This window comes from Nyctereutes procyonoides, unplaced genomic scaffold (genome assembly GCF_905146905.1).
Source record: "Nyctereutes procyonoides isolate TBG_1078 unplaced genomic scaffold, NYPRO_anot_genome, whole genome shotgun sequence".
Lineage (NCBI taxonomy): Eukaryota > Metazoa > Chordata > Mammalia > Carnivora > Canidae > Nyctereutes > Nyctereutes procyonoides.
The window spans coordinates 18,432,370-18,453,702 of NW_026575048.1; the positions used below are offsets into that span (position 1 = coordinate 18,432,370).

The following is a 21,333-nucleotide window of genomic DNA, read 5'->3' on the forward strand; positions in this document are numbered from 1 at the left end:
CTCCAGGATCAGGCCCTGGACCAAAGGTGGCACTAAACTAATAATAAACTAATACAAGAGAGAAAAGTGGAAAAGATTCTGGAAGAGGAAGAAGTAGGCCAAGACACAAAGGGTTGAGCCAGAGAATAAGATTAGTTTGGCCTTCCCTTCAAATGTTTCCCTGTAGAAACATACACATCCATACCCTGCATGGTGTTCACCTACAGAGAAGTCCTTCTTATAATCAAACCCACTGTGGCACCCAGCTTCTGAACCACCTCAATTTCCTTCTTGGAGCTTGTGGTCACCAGGGAAATGGCTCTAAACATTTTGGTCAACTGAATGGGGCAGCTGTGCCCACATCTCCAGTGTTGAGGAATGAGCACTGTCACCCCCTCTTATATTCCTCTTATGGCAACAATCTAAGTTAGAATATACTTAGCCGGACACCTGGGTGGCTCAGTCATTTAGTGCCTGCCTTCAGCCAAGGGCATGATCCTGGAGTCCTGGGATCCAGTTCTGCATCAGGCTCCCTGCATGGAGCCTGCTTCTCCCCCTGCCTGTGTCTCTGCCTCTCTCTCTCTCTCTCTGTCTCATGAATAAATAAAATATTAAAAAAAAAATACACCGAGCCAGCAAAGGCACAGGGGAGGGAAGGTATAGGGTTGGCTTTGGAAAGATAAACTATCTATTTTACTGAGGATGTATTGAGAGACAAGTCAAGGGTCAGGTTGGGCCTGGGTCACAGAAGGCACTGAGTGGGAGGAGCCATCCAGAGTTTCAGAGCTGGGTTTGTGCAAAATCAATCCAGCAGGCAGAGTTGAGGATCAGAGAGTTCTGAAGGGGCCTCCTGAGCCAAGAGTCTAGAGGGCTCCTAGGACAGCCAGCCCTAGGACAGATGCCTGGGCCACTTTGATACCCTCTTTTTTTAAATTTTTATTTATTTATTCATGAGAGACACAGAGAGAGAGGCAGAGACATAGGCAGGCTCCATGCATGGAGCCTGACATGGGACTCCCGGGATCACGCCCTGGGCCAAAGGCAGACGCTCAACCACTGAGCCACCCAGGTGTCCCCCTGATACCCTCTTTGTATAAGATAAATGGAACAAGAGTCTATCCTCCACTGCCTGCAAAGGACCCAGAAGGACTGAAGGACAGTTTCCTCCCTCCTGGGGATGAAGACAAGCAGCTGGAACTGCTCTGAGAAACCTGGTTTTGCCTCACATCAGTCATAAAAACTGTCCACAATTGTTGTCTGTATGGAGAACAGGTTCTATTGACATTGGGGTTAGAGGCCAGAGTGTGTCAGTGCACCGGTGAGGGACTCAGAGATGAGGGTTAGGGCAGTTAGAGGCCTGAGTTGGTGTCAGTAGTTAACTTTAGGTGACAGGGCACGACTTGTAGGAGGAGTCTCCAGGGGTTGAGGGTCTTCCTCACTCATCCAGTGCAGCAGCTGGAAAGCAGTGAGCCACGCCTCCAGGATGGTTGCAGCCTAGAGCAGGGTCAGTCTTACCATGGTGGCATGGGCATGAGGAGCCCTTCAGGGACAGTGACATATTGAGCATGGCTCCTGCAAGGCAGCAAAACCTGCTGTGTCCCTGATCTACCAGTGCCCCTGGCAGGGGGCTTTAGCGCTCCCCAGTGTCTAGATGTCTAGAGTCCCAAAATGCTGCTGGCTCCTAGAGGTTGGGAGTAAGTGGGTCTGATAAGAGGGGTCCAGGGTCCAATGTCAGTCCTCTTGTTTGCTGAAGGCAGATGGCCATCCCATGAAGCAGGTGCTTTTCTTAAAGCACGTCCTACTCCAACTCCCTTTCTGTCAAGATCCAAATTTTGGGATTGGGTGGTGATTTTTGCAGTGGCAGTATTTCATGGTCTTCCACATCTCTGGCCTCTAAAGAGTCTCCCCAAGGGTTTATATTTTAGCAGAACAAATAAGATTTTCTGCATTAGGAATGAGATGGAGGCACTGATCTGACATTCAGTTGCTGTTGCTGCTGCTTTAAGTTAAACGGTGTTGGGGGCCCAGAATAATGTCTTCCAGATGTCCAGCGGGGTCCCAGCTCCTTCAAAGGCTTTTGCACAGTGCCACGGAGTCACCTTGAGGCAACAGCTGCTCTGGGGACCAAGCCTAAGCTTTGGCAGCCCAGCAGCTCAGTGATGACTTGTGGTTCTGGAGCAGAGTAAGGGCTGACAATTTTCCCTGGAGGAGCTGGAGTAGCTCACGTCTCGGTTGTTCATGCCAGCTACGTGCCTGCATGACTTCCTCTGGGCTATTTCTTCCTTCTCTCCTTGGGAACTCCTCACTGAGGTTGGTGGGGCAAATCCCAGGAGCAGGGACTTGGGAAAGCTCTGGGAGAGAGTAGGCTTGGAGTCAGACTAGTAGGGTCCTCTGTCCCCATCGTTTGGGGCCTGCTTCTTTGGCTACCTGTCCCTGTCATCTTCCTGGACACACATCCATGTGATTCAATGTCCAAGGCACTTCTTTCTCTGGGCAGTGGTCTTCACGCTTTATTCTCAACTAGACAAAACTTTTTGAAAAACTATGGTCTGTCCCCTCCTACATTTTAAAGTTGATATCTAAAATATTTAATCTTAAATTTAAATAGTGCAAAAGATATGATCTCTGGTCATAAATATTAACATTTAAAAACTCTTGTATCAGGCTTTTCTTTATTTTTTTTAAAGATTTTATTTATTTATTCATGAGAGACACAGAGAAAGAGAGGGAGAGGCTGAGACACAGGCAGAGGGAGAAGCAGGCTCCATGCAGGGAGACGGAGGTGGGACTCGATTCCGGGTCTCCAGGATCACGCCCTGGGCTGCAGGTGGCGCTAAACCACTGAGCCACCCGGGCTGCCCTGTATCAGGCTTTTATTTTATTTTATTATTTTATTTATTTATTTATTTATTTATTTATTTATTTATTTATTTATTTATTTATTATTTTTTATATTTTATTTTATTTTATTTCATTTTATTTTATTGACTTTATTTATTGATTCGTGAGAGACACAGAGAGAGAGAGGCAGAGACACAGGCAGAGGGAGAAGCAGGCTCCATGCAGGGGGCCCGATGCGGGACTCGATCCTGGCACTGTGGGTTCGTGCCCTGAGCCAAAGGCAGGTAGGTGCTCAACCGCTGAGCCACCCAACCGTCACTGTATCAGGCTTTTAAATGTATCAAGTAGAATCCAGATTTCAGAATAATTTGATATTTATAATCATCCACTAAAAATGCACAAAACAGTTAACAGTTGGAAGTTTTAAAATGTCATTTTTCTTCTAGTACTCATATTTTGAGTCTACTTTTCTCAGAGAATTTTATACTGCTGTATTTTATGCTTTATTGATCATTTTTACCTGGAACAAAAATGTATATGAAAACTGACCCTAATTTAAAAAGTTATTTCCTGTGACCATAGGGCTCTAAGTGTTAAATTTCTTCTGGATTTTATTTTATATATATATATTTTAATATTTATTTATTCATGAGAGACACAGACTGAGTGAGAGGCAGAGACACAGGCAGAGGAAGAAGCAGGCTCCTCTCAGGGAGCCCAATGTGGGACTTGATCCTGGATCTCGGGATCATGACCTGAGCCCAAGGCAGGCGCCCAACCGCTGAGCCACCCAGGCGTCCCTCTTCTGGATTTTATTATCATTACAATATGACAATATTCTTAGTCCACAGTTGATCAAAACATTATTTTGAATTTTTATGTTATTTTAAGTATTATTTTAAATATTAATAATTATTGAACATGAAAAGTAAAACTTTATTGGAAAGACATTTCTTAATGAACTTTAGAGGGGTTGAATTTTTCCAAGTAATTATTACGTCTGTGGATGAATATTACTCATTGCTGGAATAAGACTGAGATCAACATTAATTCTCTTCCTATTTTTCATTTTTATAGGCAAGCTCTGGTGAACCTAATTTGCATAAATTAGATGGGGAAAGAGAATTTCATCATAGGAATGTCAGCCAATTCTCTGAATAGCTCTGAGTTATATGATTAAAAAGTATATAATGATCTATCATGAAAAATTATTTTCAATGATCTATTACCTGGCAACTTAATTAGGTCTTTCTTCAATTTTTTTGAACCCAAAGACTTGGGAACCACTCAACCTGTTAAGGATTTGTTACCCAGCCATAAGTGTCGTTCAGGTTCTTAGCTTCTGGGTTTATACCAACAAAGTTTTGTGAGATTTATCAAATGATTATTAATTATATCTGCTATTTTTTCCACTTAGAGACACCTTGTTTAAATTGATATGCTCACAAAGGATCCAGAAAGCAAAAATGTTAATTTTAATATACTTTTGCCAAGACAATTTAAAAAATCAAATCCTTCTACCTTATCATATACTTCAGATATATTTTCATTAACATCTTGGAGCTGTAGACTTAATTATGAAAAACATCTGTGACGTTCTTACTGGCAAAGTCAGTCCTCGTTGTTAAATAATCAGCCAAATAAAATTACTTTCTGTCAGAGAAGGTTTCTCATTTTTTAAGTAATCATGTTAATACATGTCCTATGACAATCATCTTGCTCTGAATTTTAAGAAATAGATAAGACATAGAGCCTTCCTCTCCTAGACAAATGATAAAAAAATTTGCACTATTTCTCATTAATGCTCTTTTTACTTTATTCTCATGGAACTCTACTTCACATATATATGATGTAAAATTTGACATCAGAGGATGGATTTTTATTTTTTGTAAAGATTTTATTTACTTGAGGGAGAGAGAGAGAGCAGGGGGAGGGAAAGAGGGAGAAGTAAACTCCCTGCTGAGCAGGGAGCCTGATGCAGGCTCCATCCCAGGACCTGAGCCTAAGGCAGACGCTTAACTCACTGAGCCACCCAGGTGCCTCCAGAGGATGGGTTTTCAAACATATAAAATATTACAAACATTTTGAATTTTCCTTTCCTCTGGCACACTGCAATTTTTGCACTCCAAGCCAAGCATCACAGTAGACTGGGGCTGGATGAGAGTAGACCTTTCTTTCATATGGAAAGGGAGCTTGGGGAGGGGAGGTGGGAAGCTAGAGCTGATGTGACAGTCACAGCAGTTTTAGGCAAGTACATATGAGAGTTGAGGATCTGGGAAAAAGTTAATCACTTAAATCCATTCATGCCCCCCCCCCTAAAGTCTTTGTGGACCTCCAGGACACAAATCTCTAGTTTGGAAACCCCTGATGTTTCAAAAGATTATCTAGTCCCTGGGTTCCTCGGTAGCTACTAGGTGCCTACCACCAAAGAGTCACTTTTGTGGGTCTCTCTGAATAGCTGGACACAGTTTTGTAATGAGAATTACAGGAAATAACTGGACAGATCTGCATAGGAGGGCTCCAGACAGTGAGGCAGTTGCCTTAAGGAGGTTTACAGAAAGGGCCCCTAGTAGGCACCCAGCAGTGCCATGGGTGTGTGTCCAGGAAAGGCTGGCTGATCAGCTGGTGAGCAGGCAAGAGGCTTCATGGTGGCCTTTACCACTTTAGAGATCACTGTGGTCCAGAGCCAGACCTTTTGCCTTGCAGGCTCAAAACCCCAGCTTGACAGCATGTGGAGGGGGTATATAATCCACATGACTACGTTATAAAATCTAGATGTCAGTGTACTAATTTATAAAGAGAAGTCATTGGCATGAAGACTGATGTTAAAAGCTATACATAGATCTACATGGAAAGCCCCAGGTGGCATGTTTTTGGAATTCAGAAAATTGTACCTTGCTGCTTGATAAGACCAAGAACTACAAGAGGTCTAGGACCTGATGCCAGTGGTGTAAGGTGTTACCTTCTCAGGGACACCTGAAACTGTACCAACCAGATTGGTCTGGAGTTGCTATTAGGGGAAAGAAAGATCCATCATGCCCAGAAATGGTCAGGGTAGAATCCTGAATTTTCAAAACAGGTCCTATAACTCTCCACCCTTATTGTCCTGACCAGGAAAGGAGATGAACCCTTCTGGAGAAGAGTGTATTCATTAATCACAGTAAGTAATGTAAAGTAGCAGGGATATAGAGTTAAAAATATTTTTGAGTTGATTCCTAAAAAACTCTTTTGAGTTGACTTTTGAAAGTCCTTTCCAATGGTCAACAAAAATTAGATGCCCTCAGATAGTAGGGAGTGTGGAATGTCCACCAAATTCTTTGACTAGTGGCCCAAAGTGTGGCCTTTGTGTTGCCCTCCTCCACAAGTCCCATAGCGGTGGACCAGATGGATGTCACACTCGTAGTAAGCTGCATTGCAGGATGGGACCACTGAGTCCAGGGATCTTAACTGTATTATAGCAAGCAGTAAGATAGTCTGCTCTTTGTTCTGAAGTGAGGCATTACTTCATTGTTCAAGGTTGCTTCCTGAAACATTGCCCTGAGAAATGGCTTGGATGAACAGTGGTTGGGTCCTTACATTCTTGGCATACCCAGCAAGACATATGGGAGTACAAAACACTCATGGAGGAATCTCTCAAAATATATGCCCCAGGCAGCTATCAGGGTTCTCACACTCAAGCCAATGACCAACACTTAAAAACAAAAAGCAAAAAACATGTAAAGCTTATTAAAGAATTCCAATTAAAGAAGAGGATCTCTTGAAATAAGAAAAATTGCTCCCTTAACTCATTCTTCCCTTTCAGTATCTTTTTCCTAGTGTTTCAACCACAAAATAAGGCATTACTTTTTCTTCAGGATCTGTTCCCTAAAATAATAAAAGCTGTCTTTCATAGTCCTCTGATGACTTAATTTCCTTTTCTTCTTAGATATTCTCCTGAAAAGAAACAATCTGGTTATTATTTGTGAGCAACAAATTGTCAATACAACATGCTTCATTATACTTATTCCACAGACATTGGGAGTTACTACCATGTGCTAGAGATGAAAGATACAAGGATGACTGGATAGCTAAGACCCAATCTCTGCTCTCAAAGATATATATATATCTCCTAGAATCTTTCATAATAAAACATTTTTAAATAGTCATAGCTCTTTATTTCCCAAATTTTCTATAATTATCATGTAGAATTTTTTGATAGAGAAAAATATAAGAAAACATAAGCAAAGGAAACAGAAGTAATGAGACAAGTAACTGGTTCCTTAGTAGGTGTCAGCCTCAACCATCCCTCATGAGAATCCAACCCCTTCCGAGATAGCCTATCCCTTCCTAGAGCAGTGGGATTTTAGTAGCATGATACCAGCTATCTCCTTCTAACTAGTACATACTCTTTGGAGTCTTTTGTGATCCTAAACCAGAATCTAAACCTTTACTGCCAGCCACAGAATCTACTTTACATGGTCAGGCAACATCCCTGGTCGCCACAGGAGACCTGGGGAATTAGCCCTGGGCCCTAACTGGTAGGATAGAATCTGGCCTCTTGATAGCTTAATTGCCCATTTTCCTAGCCTCATTTTCTGTATACTTTTAATTAGATAATTAGCCCAAATCTACAAGTTTGTTTTTTTAAGATTGTATTTATTTATTCATGAGACACATAGAGAGAAGCAGAGGCAGAGGGAGAAGCAGACTCCATGCAGGGAGCCTGACGTGGGACTCGATCCCAGAAATGTGGGATCACTACCCGAGCCGAAGGCAGACACTCAACTGCTGAGCCACCAGGCATCCCTACAGGTTTATTTTGTCTTCTTGCTCCAACCCTAGTCTACTGAAACTGAACCTCCCTCAAATTTTGACATGTGTTTAGAAAAGGTTGTTGTTAATAGCCTGTTTCTTCCAGGTTGGATAGAGTTCCTTCTATTAGATGCTTCCAAAGTTGTGTCCTGTCCAGGCTCAGTCCTGTTTACTGTTAGAATACCTCATTGCCAGCTATGTAGCATGGTTTATGAAACTCCATGCCAGGAAATATTTATAACGACTGGGAAGGTCTGTGCATACATACATTTGTGTGTATTTTTTCCTGTGATGGTACTTATTTTCTCAACTTTTTAAGATTCATTTCTCTGAAGTCTTCCCTGATTCTGTTAGGCAAAAGTCACTCATTTATTTGCTCATCCAATATGTATTATTGCTTACTCAACACTAGACACTGTCTTAGGTACTGAAGATAGGAGATTAAGACACAATTATTTTGTTTGAAGATTTTTTTAAATTTATTCATGATAGACATATATATATATATATATATATATATATATATATATATATATATGAGAGAGAGTCAGAGACACAGGCAGGGGGAGAAGCAGACTCTATGCTGGGAGCCTGAAGCGGGACTCGATCCTGGGACTCCAGGATCACGCCCTTGGCCAAAGGCAGGTGCTGAACTGCTGAGCCACCCAGGGATCCCCTGAAGATTTTTTTTTAAAAGATTTTATTTATTTATTCATGAGACACATGGAGAGAGAGAATGAGAGGCAGAGACACAGGCAGAGGGAGAAGCAGGCTCCATGCAGGGAACCTGATGTGGGACTCGATCCCAGGACTCCAGGATCATGCCCTGGATGGAAAAGCAGACACTCAACCGCTGAGCCACTGAGGCGTCCCGAAGACTTTTTTTAATAAATTAATTTTTATTGGTGTTCAATTTACCAACATACAGAATAACACCCAGTGCTCATTCCGTCAAGTGTCCCCCTTAGTGCCCGTCACCCATTCACCCCCACCCCCCGCCCTCCTCCCCTTCCACCACCCCTAGTTCATTTCCCAGAGTTAGAAGTCTTTATGTTCTGTCTCCCTTTCTGATATTTCCCACACATTTCCTGAAGACTTTTTGTAAAAAAGATTTTCTTTATTTGAGAGAGAGAGAGAGAGAGAGAGAGCACGAGTGGGATGGGAGTGGGGAGAGTGGCAGAAGGAGAGTATGAGGAAGAAGCAGATTTCCTGCTGAGCAGGGAGCCCCATGTGTGGGGCTTGATCCCTGGACCCTGGGACCACACTCTGAGGTGAAGGCAGACGCCCAACTGACTGAGCCACCCAGGTGGCCCTGAAGATTTTTTTTTATTTTTTATTATTTTTAAAAATATTTTTATTTATTTATTCATGAGAGACAACAGAGAGAGAGAGAGAGGCAGAGGGAGAAGCAGGCTCCCTGCAGACAGTGGGACCCGATCCCAGGACCCCGGGATCATGACCTGAACCAAAGGCAGATGCTCAGCCACTGAACCACCCACATGCCCTGAAGATAATTTTATTTAATTCATTCATTCATTCATTCATTTATGAGAGAGACAGAGACACAGGCAGAGGGAGAAGCAGGCTCCATGCAGGGAACCTGATGTGGGACTCGATCCCAGGACTCCAGGATCATGCCCTGGATGGAAAAGCAGACACTCAACCGCTGAGCCACTGAGGCGTCCCGAAGACTTTTTTTAATAAATTAATTTTTATTGGTGTTCAATTTACCAACATACAGAATAACACCCAGTGCTCATTCCGTCAAGTGTCCCCCTTAGTGCCCGTCACCCATTCACCCCCACCCCCCGCCCTCCTCCCCTTCCACCACCCCTAGTTCATTTCCCAGAGTTAGAAGTCTTTATGTTCTGTCTCCCTTTCTGATATTTCCCACACATTTCCTGAAGACTTTTTGTAAAAAAGATTTTCTTTATTTGAGAGAGAGAGAGAGAGAGAGAGAGCACGAGTGGGATGGGAGTGGGGAGAGTGGCAGAAGGAGAGTATGAGGAAGAAGCAGATTTCCTGCTGAGCAGGGAGCCCCATGTGTGGGGCTTGATCCCTGGACCCTGGGACCACACTCTGAGGTGAAGGCAGACGCCCAACTGACTGAGCCACCCAGGTGGCCCTGAAGATTTTTTTTTATTTTTTATTATTTTTAAAAATATTTTTATTTATTTATTCATGAGAGACAACAGAGAGAGAGAGAGAGGCAGAGGGAGAAGCAGGCTCCCTGCAGACAGTGGGACCCGATCCCAGGACCCCGGGATCATGACCTGAACCAAAGGCAGATGCTCAGCCACTGAACCACCCACATGCCCTGAAGATAATTTTATTTAATTCATTCATTCATTCATTCATTTATGAGAGAGACAGAGACACAGGCAGAGGGAGAAGCAGGCTCCATGCAGGGAACCTGATGTGGGACTCGATCCCAGGACTCCAGGATCATGCCCTGGATGGAAAAGCAGACACTCAACCGCTGAGCCACTGAGGCGTCCCGAAGACTTTTTTTAATAAATTAATTTTTATTGGTGTTCAATTTACCAACATACAGAATAACACCCAGTGCTCATTCCGTCAAGTGTCCCCCTTAGTGCCCGTCACCCATTCACCCCCACCCCCCGCCCTCCTCCCCTTCCACCACCCCTAGTTCATTTCCCAGAGTTAGAAGTCTTTATGTTCTGTCTCCCTTTCTGATATTTCCCACACATTTCCTGAAGACTTTTTGTAAAAAAGATTTTCTTTATTTGAGAGAGAGAGAGAGAGAGAGAGAGCACGAGTGGGATGGGAGTGGGGAGAGTGGCAGAAGGAGAGTATGAGGAAGAAGCAGATTTCCTGCTGAGCAGGGAGCCCCATGTGTGGGGCTTGATCCCTGGACCCTGGGACCACACTCTGAGGTGAAGGCAGACGCCCAACTGACTGAGCCACCCAGGTGGCCCTGAAGATTTTTTTTTATTTTTTATTATTTTTAAAAATATTTTTATTTATTTATTCATGAGAGACAACAGAGAGAGAGAGAGAGGCAGAGGGAGAAGCAGGCTCCCTGCAGACAGTGGGACCCGATCCCAGGACCCCGGGATCATGACCTGAACCAAAGGCAGATGCTCAGCCACTGAACCACCCACATGCCCTGAAGATAATTTTATTTAATTCATTCATTCATTCATTCATTTATGAGAGAGACAGAGACACAGGCAGAGGGAGAAGCAGGCTCCATGCAGGGAACCTGATGTGGGACTCCATCCCGGAACTCCAGGATCACACCCTAGGCCAGAGGCAGGCGCTAAACCACTAAGCCACCCAGGGATCCCTTGACAAGTCTTTGAAATAGGCAGTGACATTCTTCTAGGGACTCAACTGCCTCGATGTTAATACTTTGCCAAGGACAAAAGGCAATCCTAGCCAAAACCCCATGACCCCGTAAGTCTACTTTAACATAAAATTTCTTTCTTTCTTTTTTTTTTTAAGATTTTATTTATTTATTCATGAGAGATACAAAGAAGGAGAGAGAGAGAGAGATTGAGAGAGGCACAGACACAGGCAGAAGCAAGCTCCATGCAGGGAGCCAGACTTGGGACTCAATCCTGGGACTCCAGGATCACACCGTGGGTTGAAGGCAGCGCTAAACTGCTGAGCCACCCGGGCTGCCCGAATGTAAAATTTCCTTTGGAAACCTCCTTTATCTCTATCCTTCCCCCAAGATACATGTTGTTAATCATTCCCCAAGCATATGACCCACTGATATACATCTGAAGGGTCTCATGACTGAGTTTTTACTCAATAGTAATAAATGATCTTTCCTAACAATAGCTAATCCCCTCAAAATCCTGGAAACCTTGTTCCCAAAATACCTAGGAGGCTTACGCTACCTCTAACCCCCTCCCAACTTGTAAGTGTATAATGGGCCACTCCTCAGGACCCCAGGGTGGCAGCTCTTTCTGCCTACCTGTCCTGTCCCCATGCTTTGATAAAACCACCATTTTGCACCAAAGATGTCTCAAGAAGTCTTTCTTGGCCATAGGCCCTAGACCTCACCCCACCAAACCTCACCTATATTCCAAAACAGCATCACCTGGAGTCCATTTTTTGCAATGGCTGTTACACTCCATTGTTCCAGTGGATCTGTAAGTAACCCTAGTATCCTTCCAATAAATTCCTCCTTTCCACCCTAGGTGGTTTGTATTGGCTCTTAGTTACTGACAGTGAGAAGATCTGACAACCATAGGGAAAGAGGCATGGGGGCGGGCGGGGACAAACTTACCCAGCTTCTCTGTGGCTTCCACACAAACACTAGGATACATGCCTTCGGTGTAAGTTGCCACCAGAAGATACAGATGGGTCTTCACAACCACCACACCAGTTTTTTCCTGGATAAAAGTAAAACAGATTGTTTTCTTTTGATTCTAGTCAGAGGAGTAGCAGTTATACTATGGTCACACTTCTTGTGCCATTATTTTACTTCCATACACTCATATCTGTATTTGGACTCTTCACTATTTTCCACTTAGTTGTTTTTTCTAAAAAAATTGTGAACTTGTAATATCGCATGTGTATTTAGAAAAAGTTCCCCAACTGACTGTAATATACCCCTATCCCAGTGAGAACTGATATAATGAGAAGGTAATACATTTTGGAACTGGACAGCTTTGGGCTTGAATCCCAGTGCCTCCATTTTCTGCAGCATGACTAAGGAAGTTATTTAACCTTGTGAGGCTACTTACTTTATAATGCTGATGAAGTGTGCTTAACCCATAAGATAGGGCATCCAGTAAACGTGAATTTCATCTCCTTATTTCCTTATTGAAGATGTCTTAAGTACAAGAATGGTATAACTTTTTTTTTTTTTTTTTTTTTTAGATGGAGGATGTAGAGTATAGAGTATTGAAAAGAGATACTTCAGGCAAGGTTCAGTTGATAGATTCTGGAATGAATGTTTCTCAACTAAGCTCTCTGTTCGTACTTTCTTTTACATATTCCTTTCTAGCATTAGATTTCTGTCTCAGACATTGCCACTGGAGTAAAAGGCCTAATGTTTTATAAATGAGATCAGCAAATTGGAATCAAATTCTTAAGGTTTTACCGAGCTGTCTTCAAATCCTGAACACTCACATTCTTAGCATAAAGAGAATAGTCATCTGCCCGGATACATTTGTAGTCCTTTTCCTTGAAATACAATCCTTCTCTTCTGGTTTGTAAAGGGTTCTTGGCGAATCCATTCACAAGTGTTCGGACATCACCAGGCATTACCTGCAGAAGTAAAGAGTGAGCAAACTGTGGCAGGCTGGCCAAATTTGGCCCAAATTTGTTTTTGTAGGCCTGCAAGCTAAGAATGGTTTTTACATTTTTAAGTCAGTAGATTTAAAAAAGCACTAGAATAGGGACGCCTGGGTGGCTTAGCGGTTGGGTGTCTGCCTTCTGGCTCAGGGCGGGATGCTGGAGTCCTGAGGATTGAGTCCCATGTCGGGCTCCCCGTGTGGAGCCTGCTTCTCCCTCTGCCTGTGTCTCTGTTTCTCTCTCTCTCTCTCTCTCTCTCTCTGTGTGTCTCTCATGAATAAATAAATAAAATCTTTAAAAAAATAAAAAATAGGGATCCCTGGGTGGCGCAGCGGTTTAGCGCCTGCCTTTGGCCCAGGGCGCGATCCTGGGGACCCGGGATCGAATCCCACGTCGGGCTCCCAGTGCATGGAGCCTGCTTCTCCCTTTGCCTGTGTCTCTGCCTCTCTCTCTCTCTCTCTCTCTCTCTCTGTGTGTGTGTGACTATCATAAATAAATAAAAATTAAAAAAATAAAATAAAAAATAAAAAATAAATAAAAACACTAGAATAGTATTGTGTGATTTGTAAAAATTACAGGAAATTCAAATTTCAGTGTTCATAAAGATTTGTTGGAACATAGTCACACCCATTCTTTTGCGTATTGTATATGCCCTTTTTCCTATTAAAACCGCATAGCAGTTGTGACACAGGTCATACAGTCCAGAAACCTAAAATGTTTACTATGGATTTAAAAAAAAAAAAGTTAAAATGCTTACACCCAAACTTGCTTTTTCTTACACTAAATCCTGGCGATGCCACACACAAGCTTCTCTCGTGGAGTTTGATGAGTGCTGCACTGTCCACATGCTTTGTTCCCAGGAGGGTATCTAACAGTAAGTTCTGCAAGTGACTCATGTGTTCCCTCAGCTCTGAAAAAGGGAACTACAGTTGAAAGGATTCGCTCGGGCTAGCTTTGAAAAGGCCCCTGAATACAAACCTCCCTAAGGCCCTTTCTTTGGACAGTTTTCAGCGTGTGCGCTCGGGAAGTAGTGAAAATGAAGAGTGAACACGGTGGTCCGTCACCAAATAGCCATCAATACTCCCAAGAGGAAAACGGAAAAACCGCGGTTCACACAGTGAGTTTGGAAAATCACTGCTCTTCATCATCTAGTTACGCTAATGGTTCGCGTCAGAACCACCTGAGATTATAAACCCAAACACCTGCGAGGTGCAGCCACTGGTGCAATCAGCGGGTTCTGAGGTCTTCACGTTCACTCACCCCTGACCGGCACCGGAGACTACTATGGGCACTGATGCAGGGGACTAAATACACTAAAAAGGCATTTAAAGCGGCATTTTCCGAACAAGTCCCCACGTTTTCTCGGGCCGTCCTCACAGGGACAACCTCCACAAACACTCTTCCTCCTAGGGGATGCTGAGGGCAGGCGCCCCTTTCCGGCCACTCCCGCGCAGTGGTTTACACCACGGGGGTTCCAAGAGGGACTAGAGGCGGGGGTGGGGAGTGGGGCTAAAGTCCAGTCGTGCCGGCTGGGGAGACGCACAGGACTGGGAGGGCGCGGTGACCGAAGCCAGAGCAGAAAGGACCACGCAGCGACGAGACGAAGGAGAGCAGCGCTCCGCCGACCCGACTACTGCACGGTAGCCGGGCAGCAGCTGGTCAACGGACGCGGGGGAGGGCGGGGCGGGAAGGCGACGGGCCTAGCTATTGGCTGAGACATCTGCCCGTCACCGAGGAGCGCTCCTGTTTGGCTCGCTAACCACGCCCCGCCCACCAGGGTCGGCCCCCACTGGCGCCCTGGAGACTCCTCCGCGGCGCTGGGCTCGCGTGCGCACTTGCGCGAAGCTTAGCGACGTAGCCGCGGGGCTCCGGCCGCTTGACAGAATCCTGACTTGTCGTCTGTCGCGGCGCGGCGCTGCGTCAAGGAGACACTGGACGCGAACATTCTGTCATTCTGAGGCGACAGGCCCGAGCTCACGGGGCTGAGGGACTCGGCTGGCGCGCTCTCCGGTCGCTGCCGACCAGTGCGGGGCCGTGGGCCGTGGGGCCGGAGCCCCGCGTGCTGCAGGGAGCCGAAGGCCCAGCCAGTCTTGGGAGGGGCGGGGGGCTGAGGTACCTGTGGCGGTCTGCGACTTTCCTGTCAGGCAGGGCGGGGCACGCACGCCTCTTGTTGACGGGGTGGGAGGGAAGGGACGGGGCGGTGGGTGCTGTAGGTCTGCAACGGGTGCAAGCCCTGATGACCGCTTCCCCCCGCAGATGACGGTCCTTCTGTGTGTAGGGGATGGGGGGATGCAGATTTTGTGTGAGAGCCCCTCCCCCTCTCCAAGCAGCCCTGCCCGTGGGGGTTCCGTAGCCAGAAAGTTGCAGCTCTTCGCGGGGGTCCGCGTCCTGAGTCTGAAAACTGCTGCAGCGCGACCCCTAGAGGTCCGGGTGGTAGTTGCCGCGCCGGCTCGAGAGGGCAGTGCTGTTGGAGGACGTGGGAAGCCTGGAATTCCGGGGGGGGGGGGGGGGCGGGGAGGGGGACGCCGGGGTCAGCCCAGGGAGAACCTCCTCTGCTTCAAAGTGGCTAGTTCTGAAGGCCTCCCCAGAAACTGTGGTGAAGGCCGCTCGCGAAGGAAGGTGGGGGTGGCTACTAATTCAGAATCCGTTCCTCATCCGTTCGTGGTTGCAGATTGATGGTGAAGTAACAGAAAAGTAGGGTTGTGAATTCTCATTAACTGAATAAGCTGCATTTTTAAAGTTTTCCTAGGGGCTGTGTTATTTGTGACCGCGATGAGAAATTTCGTCAGTGATGATCTGACAACTGACAAACTTCACAGGCCCAAGAGCTCGAAAGACTGGTTGGAACCACAGCCACTTTATTTTGTGGAGGTAATAGATGTTACTATTTTGCATTTTGCATTTTTGCATTTGAGTAGTTGCACTGAAAAGTGGCTTGTGCTTAGTATTTTTCCTGTGTTTTCTATTTCGTTGCTGCTTTTTATTCAGTCACTACTAACTTTGTGTTTGCTATTCATTTTCTAGATTCTTAAGGTGGGTTCCTTGTTAATTATCTTTTCTGTATAACAAAGTTACAAACTTTGGCCTGAAGCACTCTTTTAACTGCATCACTGAAATTATGTGTTTTTTAAAACTATTGTAATTTCTTTTTTTCCAAACATCTTTATTAAGGTATTCACTGATAGACCATGAACTGCATATGTGTAAAGTGTACAGTTTGATAAATTTTGATGTATGTATTCATCACCACAATCAAGAGAATGAATATATTCAGTGTTCTCAGTTTCCTTTTTTTTTTTTTATTTTTTTTATTTATTTATGATAGTCACAGAGAGAGAGAGAGAGAGAGAGAGAGGCAGAGACACAGGCAGAGGGAGAAGCAGGCTCCATGCACCGGGAGCCCGACGTGGGATTCGATCCCGGGTCTCCAGGATCGTGCCCTGGGCCAAAGGCAGGCGCCAAACCACTGCGCCACTAGGGATCCCGGAGGCCTGCTTTTAGACAAAAGTCTGTAAAAACTGAAAGCTTATGCCAGTGCTATTCTCTTTTTCCAAGGGTTGACTATGTTCTTGTTTCTCTCTGCTTTTGGTCAGACTCCAGTGTTTTCAGATTGTTGTTTTTTATATTTTTGTCCTGAATATTAATTCTGTACCCATCTTGGTTTTTGAGAACAACAAGTTTGCCAGGAATAGCAACTCTAGTTTGAGTTTTAAATTTTATTTTTTTTTATTTTGGAGAGATAGTGAGTGGGGGGTGGGCAGAGGGAGATGGAGAGAGAAACTGAAGCTGACTTCATCTGGGTGAGGAGCCTGACGTGTGGCATGATCTCGGACTCTGAGATCATGACCTGAGCCAAAACTAGGAGTCGGATGCTGAACCAACTGTGCCACCCAGGGACCCCAGTAATTTGATTTAAGATTTGATTTTCAAAATTTAATTCTTGTCATTTTAGGCATTAGCTAAAGAAGATATTGATACAGCTATTCAATCAATATTATATAGAGAAAATTATGTAATTAAGGTAAGAATTGGCTACAGAATGTGTCATAATTAAAAATTCTGTTTATCCATTTTAGATGTAGTACATCATCATTATACAAATTTTATTTTATTTATTTATTTTTAAATTTTTATTTATTCATGAGAAAGAGAGAGATAGAGTTAGAGACACAGGCAGAGGGAGAAGCAGGTTTCCTACAGGGAACCTGATGTGGGACCTGATCCCAGGACCCTGAGATCATGATCTAAGCCAAAGGTAGACCCATGGAGCCACCGAGGTGCCCCTCATTATACAAATTTTAGAAAATATAGAAAATAGAATTGAAAAACACTCAGCTCTTAGGATTAACCTTAAGAGATCTCTGAGACTTTAATTGACTTCTCTCTCTCTCTGCTTAAAAATATTTCTTTACTCATGAGAGAGAGAGAGAGAGAGAGGGGGGGGCAGAGATAGAGGGAGAAGAAGGGAGCCCTATATAGGGCTTGATCTGAGGACCTCAGGATCATGACCTGAGCAGAAGGCAGACCGTTAACTGACTGCCAGGTGCCCGCTTCCTTCCTCTCTTTATATGTTGTGGGGATTCTTTCACAGATACTTTTATTTTTTAAAAGATTTATCTGAGGGAGAGAGAGCAACAGAACGACAAGCAGGGGGAGGGGCAGAGGGGGAGGCAGACTGCCCGCTGAACAGGGAGCCCAATGTGGGGCTCCATCCCCGGACCCTGAGATCGTGACTTGAGCCAAAGGCAAATGCTTAACTGAGTGAGCCACCAGCACCCCACACAGATACTTTTATAGAAGTGTTTTCCCCAACTCCTTTCATCTAGTGGAGATTCTGTAGAGTCACTGTGTATTCTTAAGAGTTTTAAGAGCTGTTTTTGGAAGACGCTGACCAATTATTACTCAGGTACGCATAGGTAAGAAGAAGGCTTTTTTTTATTTTTTTATTTTTTTAAGGCTTTAACTCTAGCAGGATGGGCTTATTTATAAGACAAGATGAAGGTCCATGTAGAATAAACATTGGAGTAGGTAACCTATAAGGAAAAATTTTCTTTAGAGTTGTTTAAAAATGAAAGAAGCTACTCAGTAAGAATAGTTGGAGAGTGCTATGACCTGAAGCTAGGGAGGGATATAACCTAGAGAAGCTCTCAAGGTTCTTAGTTTATTTATTTTTCATTTTGAATTTTATGTTGATTGTAGGAATCACATGATTTCATTTGCTAGATGAAAGATAGATAAGTGGATAAGTTTTAGTTGATAGTCTAAATCATTTTCTTTACAGGCTGCTTGCCATTTCATCCAAGTTGTGCTATGCGTGTGCCTCTCTATTTTTTTTTTCCTCCATAGAATATACTTCCACATTTGCTCATCTCTACTCTTCCTAGATAACTGTTCATTCTTTAAGGCCCTTCCCAAAGGTATCCCACTCTAGGAATTAAAAAGAAAGAAAAAAAATTTTTGGAAGATTTTATTTATTTGAGAGAGAGAGAGTGCATGAGCAGGGGAAGGGAGAGAGAGAGGAGGGAGGGAGGGACTCAACAGGGAGCCTGACACAGGGCTCAGTCCCAGGATCCTGAGGTCATGATCAGAGCCAAAGGCAGATGCCCAACAGACTGAGCTCCCTAGGTGCCCCTAAAAAAGAAAAACTAGTCATTTTTTTTTTTTACCATTTTGGTAAAATATATATAACATAACTTTGCTATTTTTAATCATTTTTAAGTGTACAATTCAGTGACCTTAATTACATTCACATGTTGTACAACCATCATCACTATTTCCAAATAGATGGATGTTGTGAAACCATCACCATTATCTATTTCTAAAACTTTCATCACCCCAGTCAAAACTTTACACACATGAAGTAATGACTTCTCATCCCCCCAGCCCCCAGAGGTCCCTCTAATAACCTCTAATTTACTTTTTGTTTCTATGAATTTGCTTATTCTAGATAATTCCATTAAATGGGATCCTACAATATTTGTCCTTTTGTATCTGGCTTATTTCACTTAGCATATTGTTTTCAAGACTCATCCATGTTGTAGCATGTGTCAGAACTTCATTTTATGGCTGCCTAATATTCCATTTTGTGTATATACCACATTTTGTTTATATATCCATTTGTTCATAGACATTTGGAGTGCTTTCACCTTTTGGTTATTGTGACTAATGTTACTATGAACGTTGATGTATGAGTCTCTGTTTTTTTTTAGTGTGTATCCTGCTATATTATCCCTCCTCCTGTTGTTTTGTGTATTTGTTTTGTAGTCTGTCTCTCCAGGCAGAGCAAGCATGTTGTCTAATTTATCTATGTATTATTCATTATTTACAGTATAGTGTGTGTCACTCAGTAGAAGCCAAATAAATGATTGAATTAATGAATGACTTTGAGTTTTTATTAGGAATATAAATGAGTTTAAATTTTAGAACAAGATAGCTTTAAGATAATTGCCTTTTCTATCATTGTTTATTAGGAACTAGATAAGTATTTACTACATCATGACTTCTTAAATGAAAGAAGAAAAGAGGTGTTATATAAAAGATGGGCTGACCATGTGGCACATCCTCTCCAGAAGAAAATTATAGAAAAAGTTTGTTCACACAAGAAGATTAGAAAAAGGAGACAAGAAGAATTAGATGGTTTTTTAAAACATGTAAATAAAAAGGTACAAAGAGTTCATTTGATACTTATTTCAGTTGGTTTACAACTATGATTATAATCATCGAAACGGCCTGCTCCTCTGACTCTATATATGTATAATCTCTACTCTGTTATAGCATATGCTATTCTCTTTTTATTTTTTTAATTTATTTTTATTTATTTATGATAGACATAGAGAGAGAGAGAGGCAGAGACACAGGCAGAGGAGAGGGAGAAGCAGGCTCCATGCCAGGAGCCCGACACGGGACTCGATCCCGGGACTCCAGGATCACGCCCTGGGCCAAAGGGAGGTGCGAAACCGCTGAGCCACCCAGGGATCCCCAGCATATACTATTCTTAAGTCCAGAGCATGTGGAAAGGATGAAGGGAAGAGGGTTAGGTCTAGATTTAGATGCACATATTAGATTCATATTTCTTTGCTTTTTTAATGTAATTATTAATTTTATATACTAATGAAATTTAGGCTCTAGATTTAGGATGGATATATGTATATATATACTATAAATTTTTTTTCCTAGAACTTGTTATTTACAAAGCTATAAAATATTTCTGTTTTGACATTTTTAAGATATCTGAGATATTTGACTAATAAGCAAAATTCCCAAATCTGTTAGTGTTCCAACATTCATTATTGTTGCAAATTTTAAGTAGATTCCTTCTATCACTATAATATTTATTACTTGGCTACATCAAGTTTAATTTCAAATTTGGCTTTCCCTTTTGCAGTTGTCATTGGTGCTGTTTTATTTATTTATTTATTTATTTATTTATTTATTTATTTATTTATGTGCTGTTTTAAAGCAGAAGAATGGAACTGTGTGACTCTAGAGTCTTGTTATTGCTCAAAATTAATTATGTAACTCTTGTCATGTATAGTTTTGCTTTCTTCCTGTAGGGAAATGCATTTATAGAGCATTATGATCCAAAAGAGTATGATCCTTTTTATATGAGCAAAGAGGACCCGAATTTTTTTAAGGTAGGATAGATTTCTTATTTTTGGTATTATGTGGTTGTTTTCTTGAGTAGCCCTAATGTATGGGTAGTCCTTTAGTTATTTCCTAAGAATGCAGTAACATCTTAAGAATAGTTTCCCATCTCCATATCTTAGAGATGAATAAAAAAGCCAAAGTCCAAAGTAAATTAAACTTTTATAAAATTTGAAGATATTGTGTAATAATTATAACAAGTAATATTAAAAAATTTCATAGACTTTAAAAATTTGTTACAAATTTTACAATACATTAATTTTTTTTTTAGAGAGAACAGGTGGGGGTGGGGTTGGGGGTTGGGGTGGGGGTTGGGGAAGGGTATGGGGAGAGGGAGAGAGAATCTTAAGCAGGTTCCACATCCAGCGTGGAGGCCTATGCAGGACTCTGTCTCACAACGCTGAGATCATGACCTGAGCTGAAATCAAGAGTTACTTAACCAACTGAGCTACCCAGATGCTCCCCCAAAATCGTTTTTTGTTGTTTTTTTTTTTAAAGATTTTATTTATTCATGAGAGACACAGAGAGAGAGGCAGAGACATAGGCAGAGGGAGATTCAGGCTCCCTGTGAGGAACCCGATGTGGGACTCAATCCAGGGACTCCTGGATCATGCCCTGAGCCGAAGGCAGATACTCAACTGCTGAGCCACCCAGGCGTCCTTCAGAGTCTGTTTTTAAATAAAGAATTAAAAAACCACTTGGAATTTTCATTACCCAGAATGAACTCATTAACATTCTTCTGTATATCCTTTTGGATAGCCAAGACTACTTTCTATATGTAGGTGTATATATACATTTTTATTT

General features: G+C 43.0%; 2 protein-coding genes across 7 annotated transcripts in view; one reads left to right on the plus strand and one right to left on the minus strand.

Moving 5' to 3' along the window:
• Nucleotides 1–6,677: 6,677 nt before the first annotated feature.
• PFN4 (profilin family member 4) lies at nucleotides 6,678–13,781 on the minus strand. Its single transcript, XM_055327009.1, has 4 exons — nucleotides 13,665–13,781; nucleotides 12,721–12,858; nucleotides 11,873–11,978; nucleotides 6,678–6,753 (listed from the first exon to the last, which is right to left on the minus strand). The coding sequence occupies exons 1-4, from the start codon at nucleotides 13,779–13,781 to the stop codon at nucleotides 6,725–6,727; spliced, it is 390 nt and encodes a 129-aa protein (XP_055182984.1). The 3' UTR covers nucleotides 6,678–6,724.
• Nucleotides 13,782–14,703: 922 nt separating this feature from the next.
• The window catches only part of LOC129510907 (protein FAM228B-like), a 43,860-nt gene continuing 37,230 nt past the window's right edge, over nucleotides 14,704–21,333 (plus strand). For 3 of the 6 annotated variants that reach the window (XM_055327227.1, XM_055327229.1, XM_055327224.1), the window contains exons 1-4: nucleotides 15,430–15,756; nucleotides 16,838–16,906; nucleotides 19,356–19,547; nucleotides 20,439–20,519. In XM_055327227.1, coding sequence (XP_055183202.1) covers nucleotides 15,658–15,756; nucleotides 16,838–16,906; nucleotides 19,356–19,547; nucleotides 20,439–20,519 — 441 coding nt within the window. In that variant the 5' untranslated portion in view covers nucleotides 15,430–15,657. Of the gene's footprint in view, nucleotides 14,998–15,429; nucleotides 15,757–16,837; nucleotides 16,907–19,355; nucleotides 19,548–20,438; nucleotides 20,520–21,333 lie in introns of those variants that run through there. The other 3 variants (XM_055327225.1, XM_055327226.1, XM_055327228.1) reach the window with 3 other exon arrangements.

Coding starts and splice junctions, on each gene's coding strand:
- PFN4 (XM_055327009.1), bottom strand. CDS start 13,781: ATGAGTCACTTGCAGAACTTACTGTTAGATACCCTCCTGGGAACAAAG. Junction 12,859..13,664: donor TGGCATCGCCAGGATTTAGT/GTAAGAAAAAGC, acceptor TTACTTCTGCAG/GTAATGCCTGGTGATGTCCG. Junction 6,754..11,872: donor GGAAGCCACAGAGAAGCTGG/GTAAGTTTGTCC, acceptor GTTTCTTTTCAG/GAGAATATCTAAGAAGAAAA.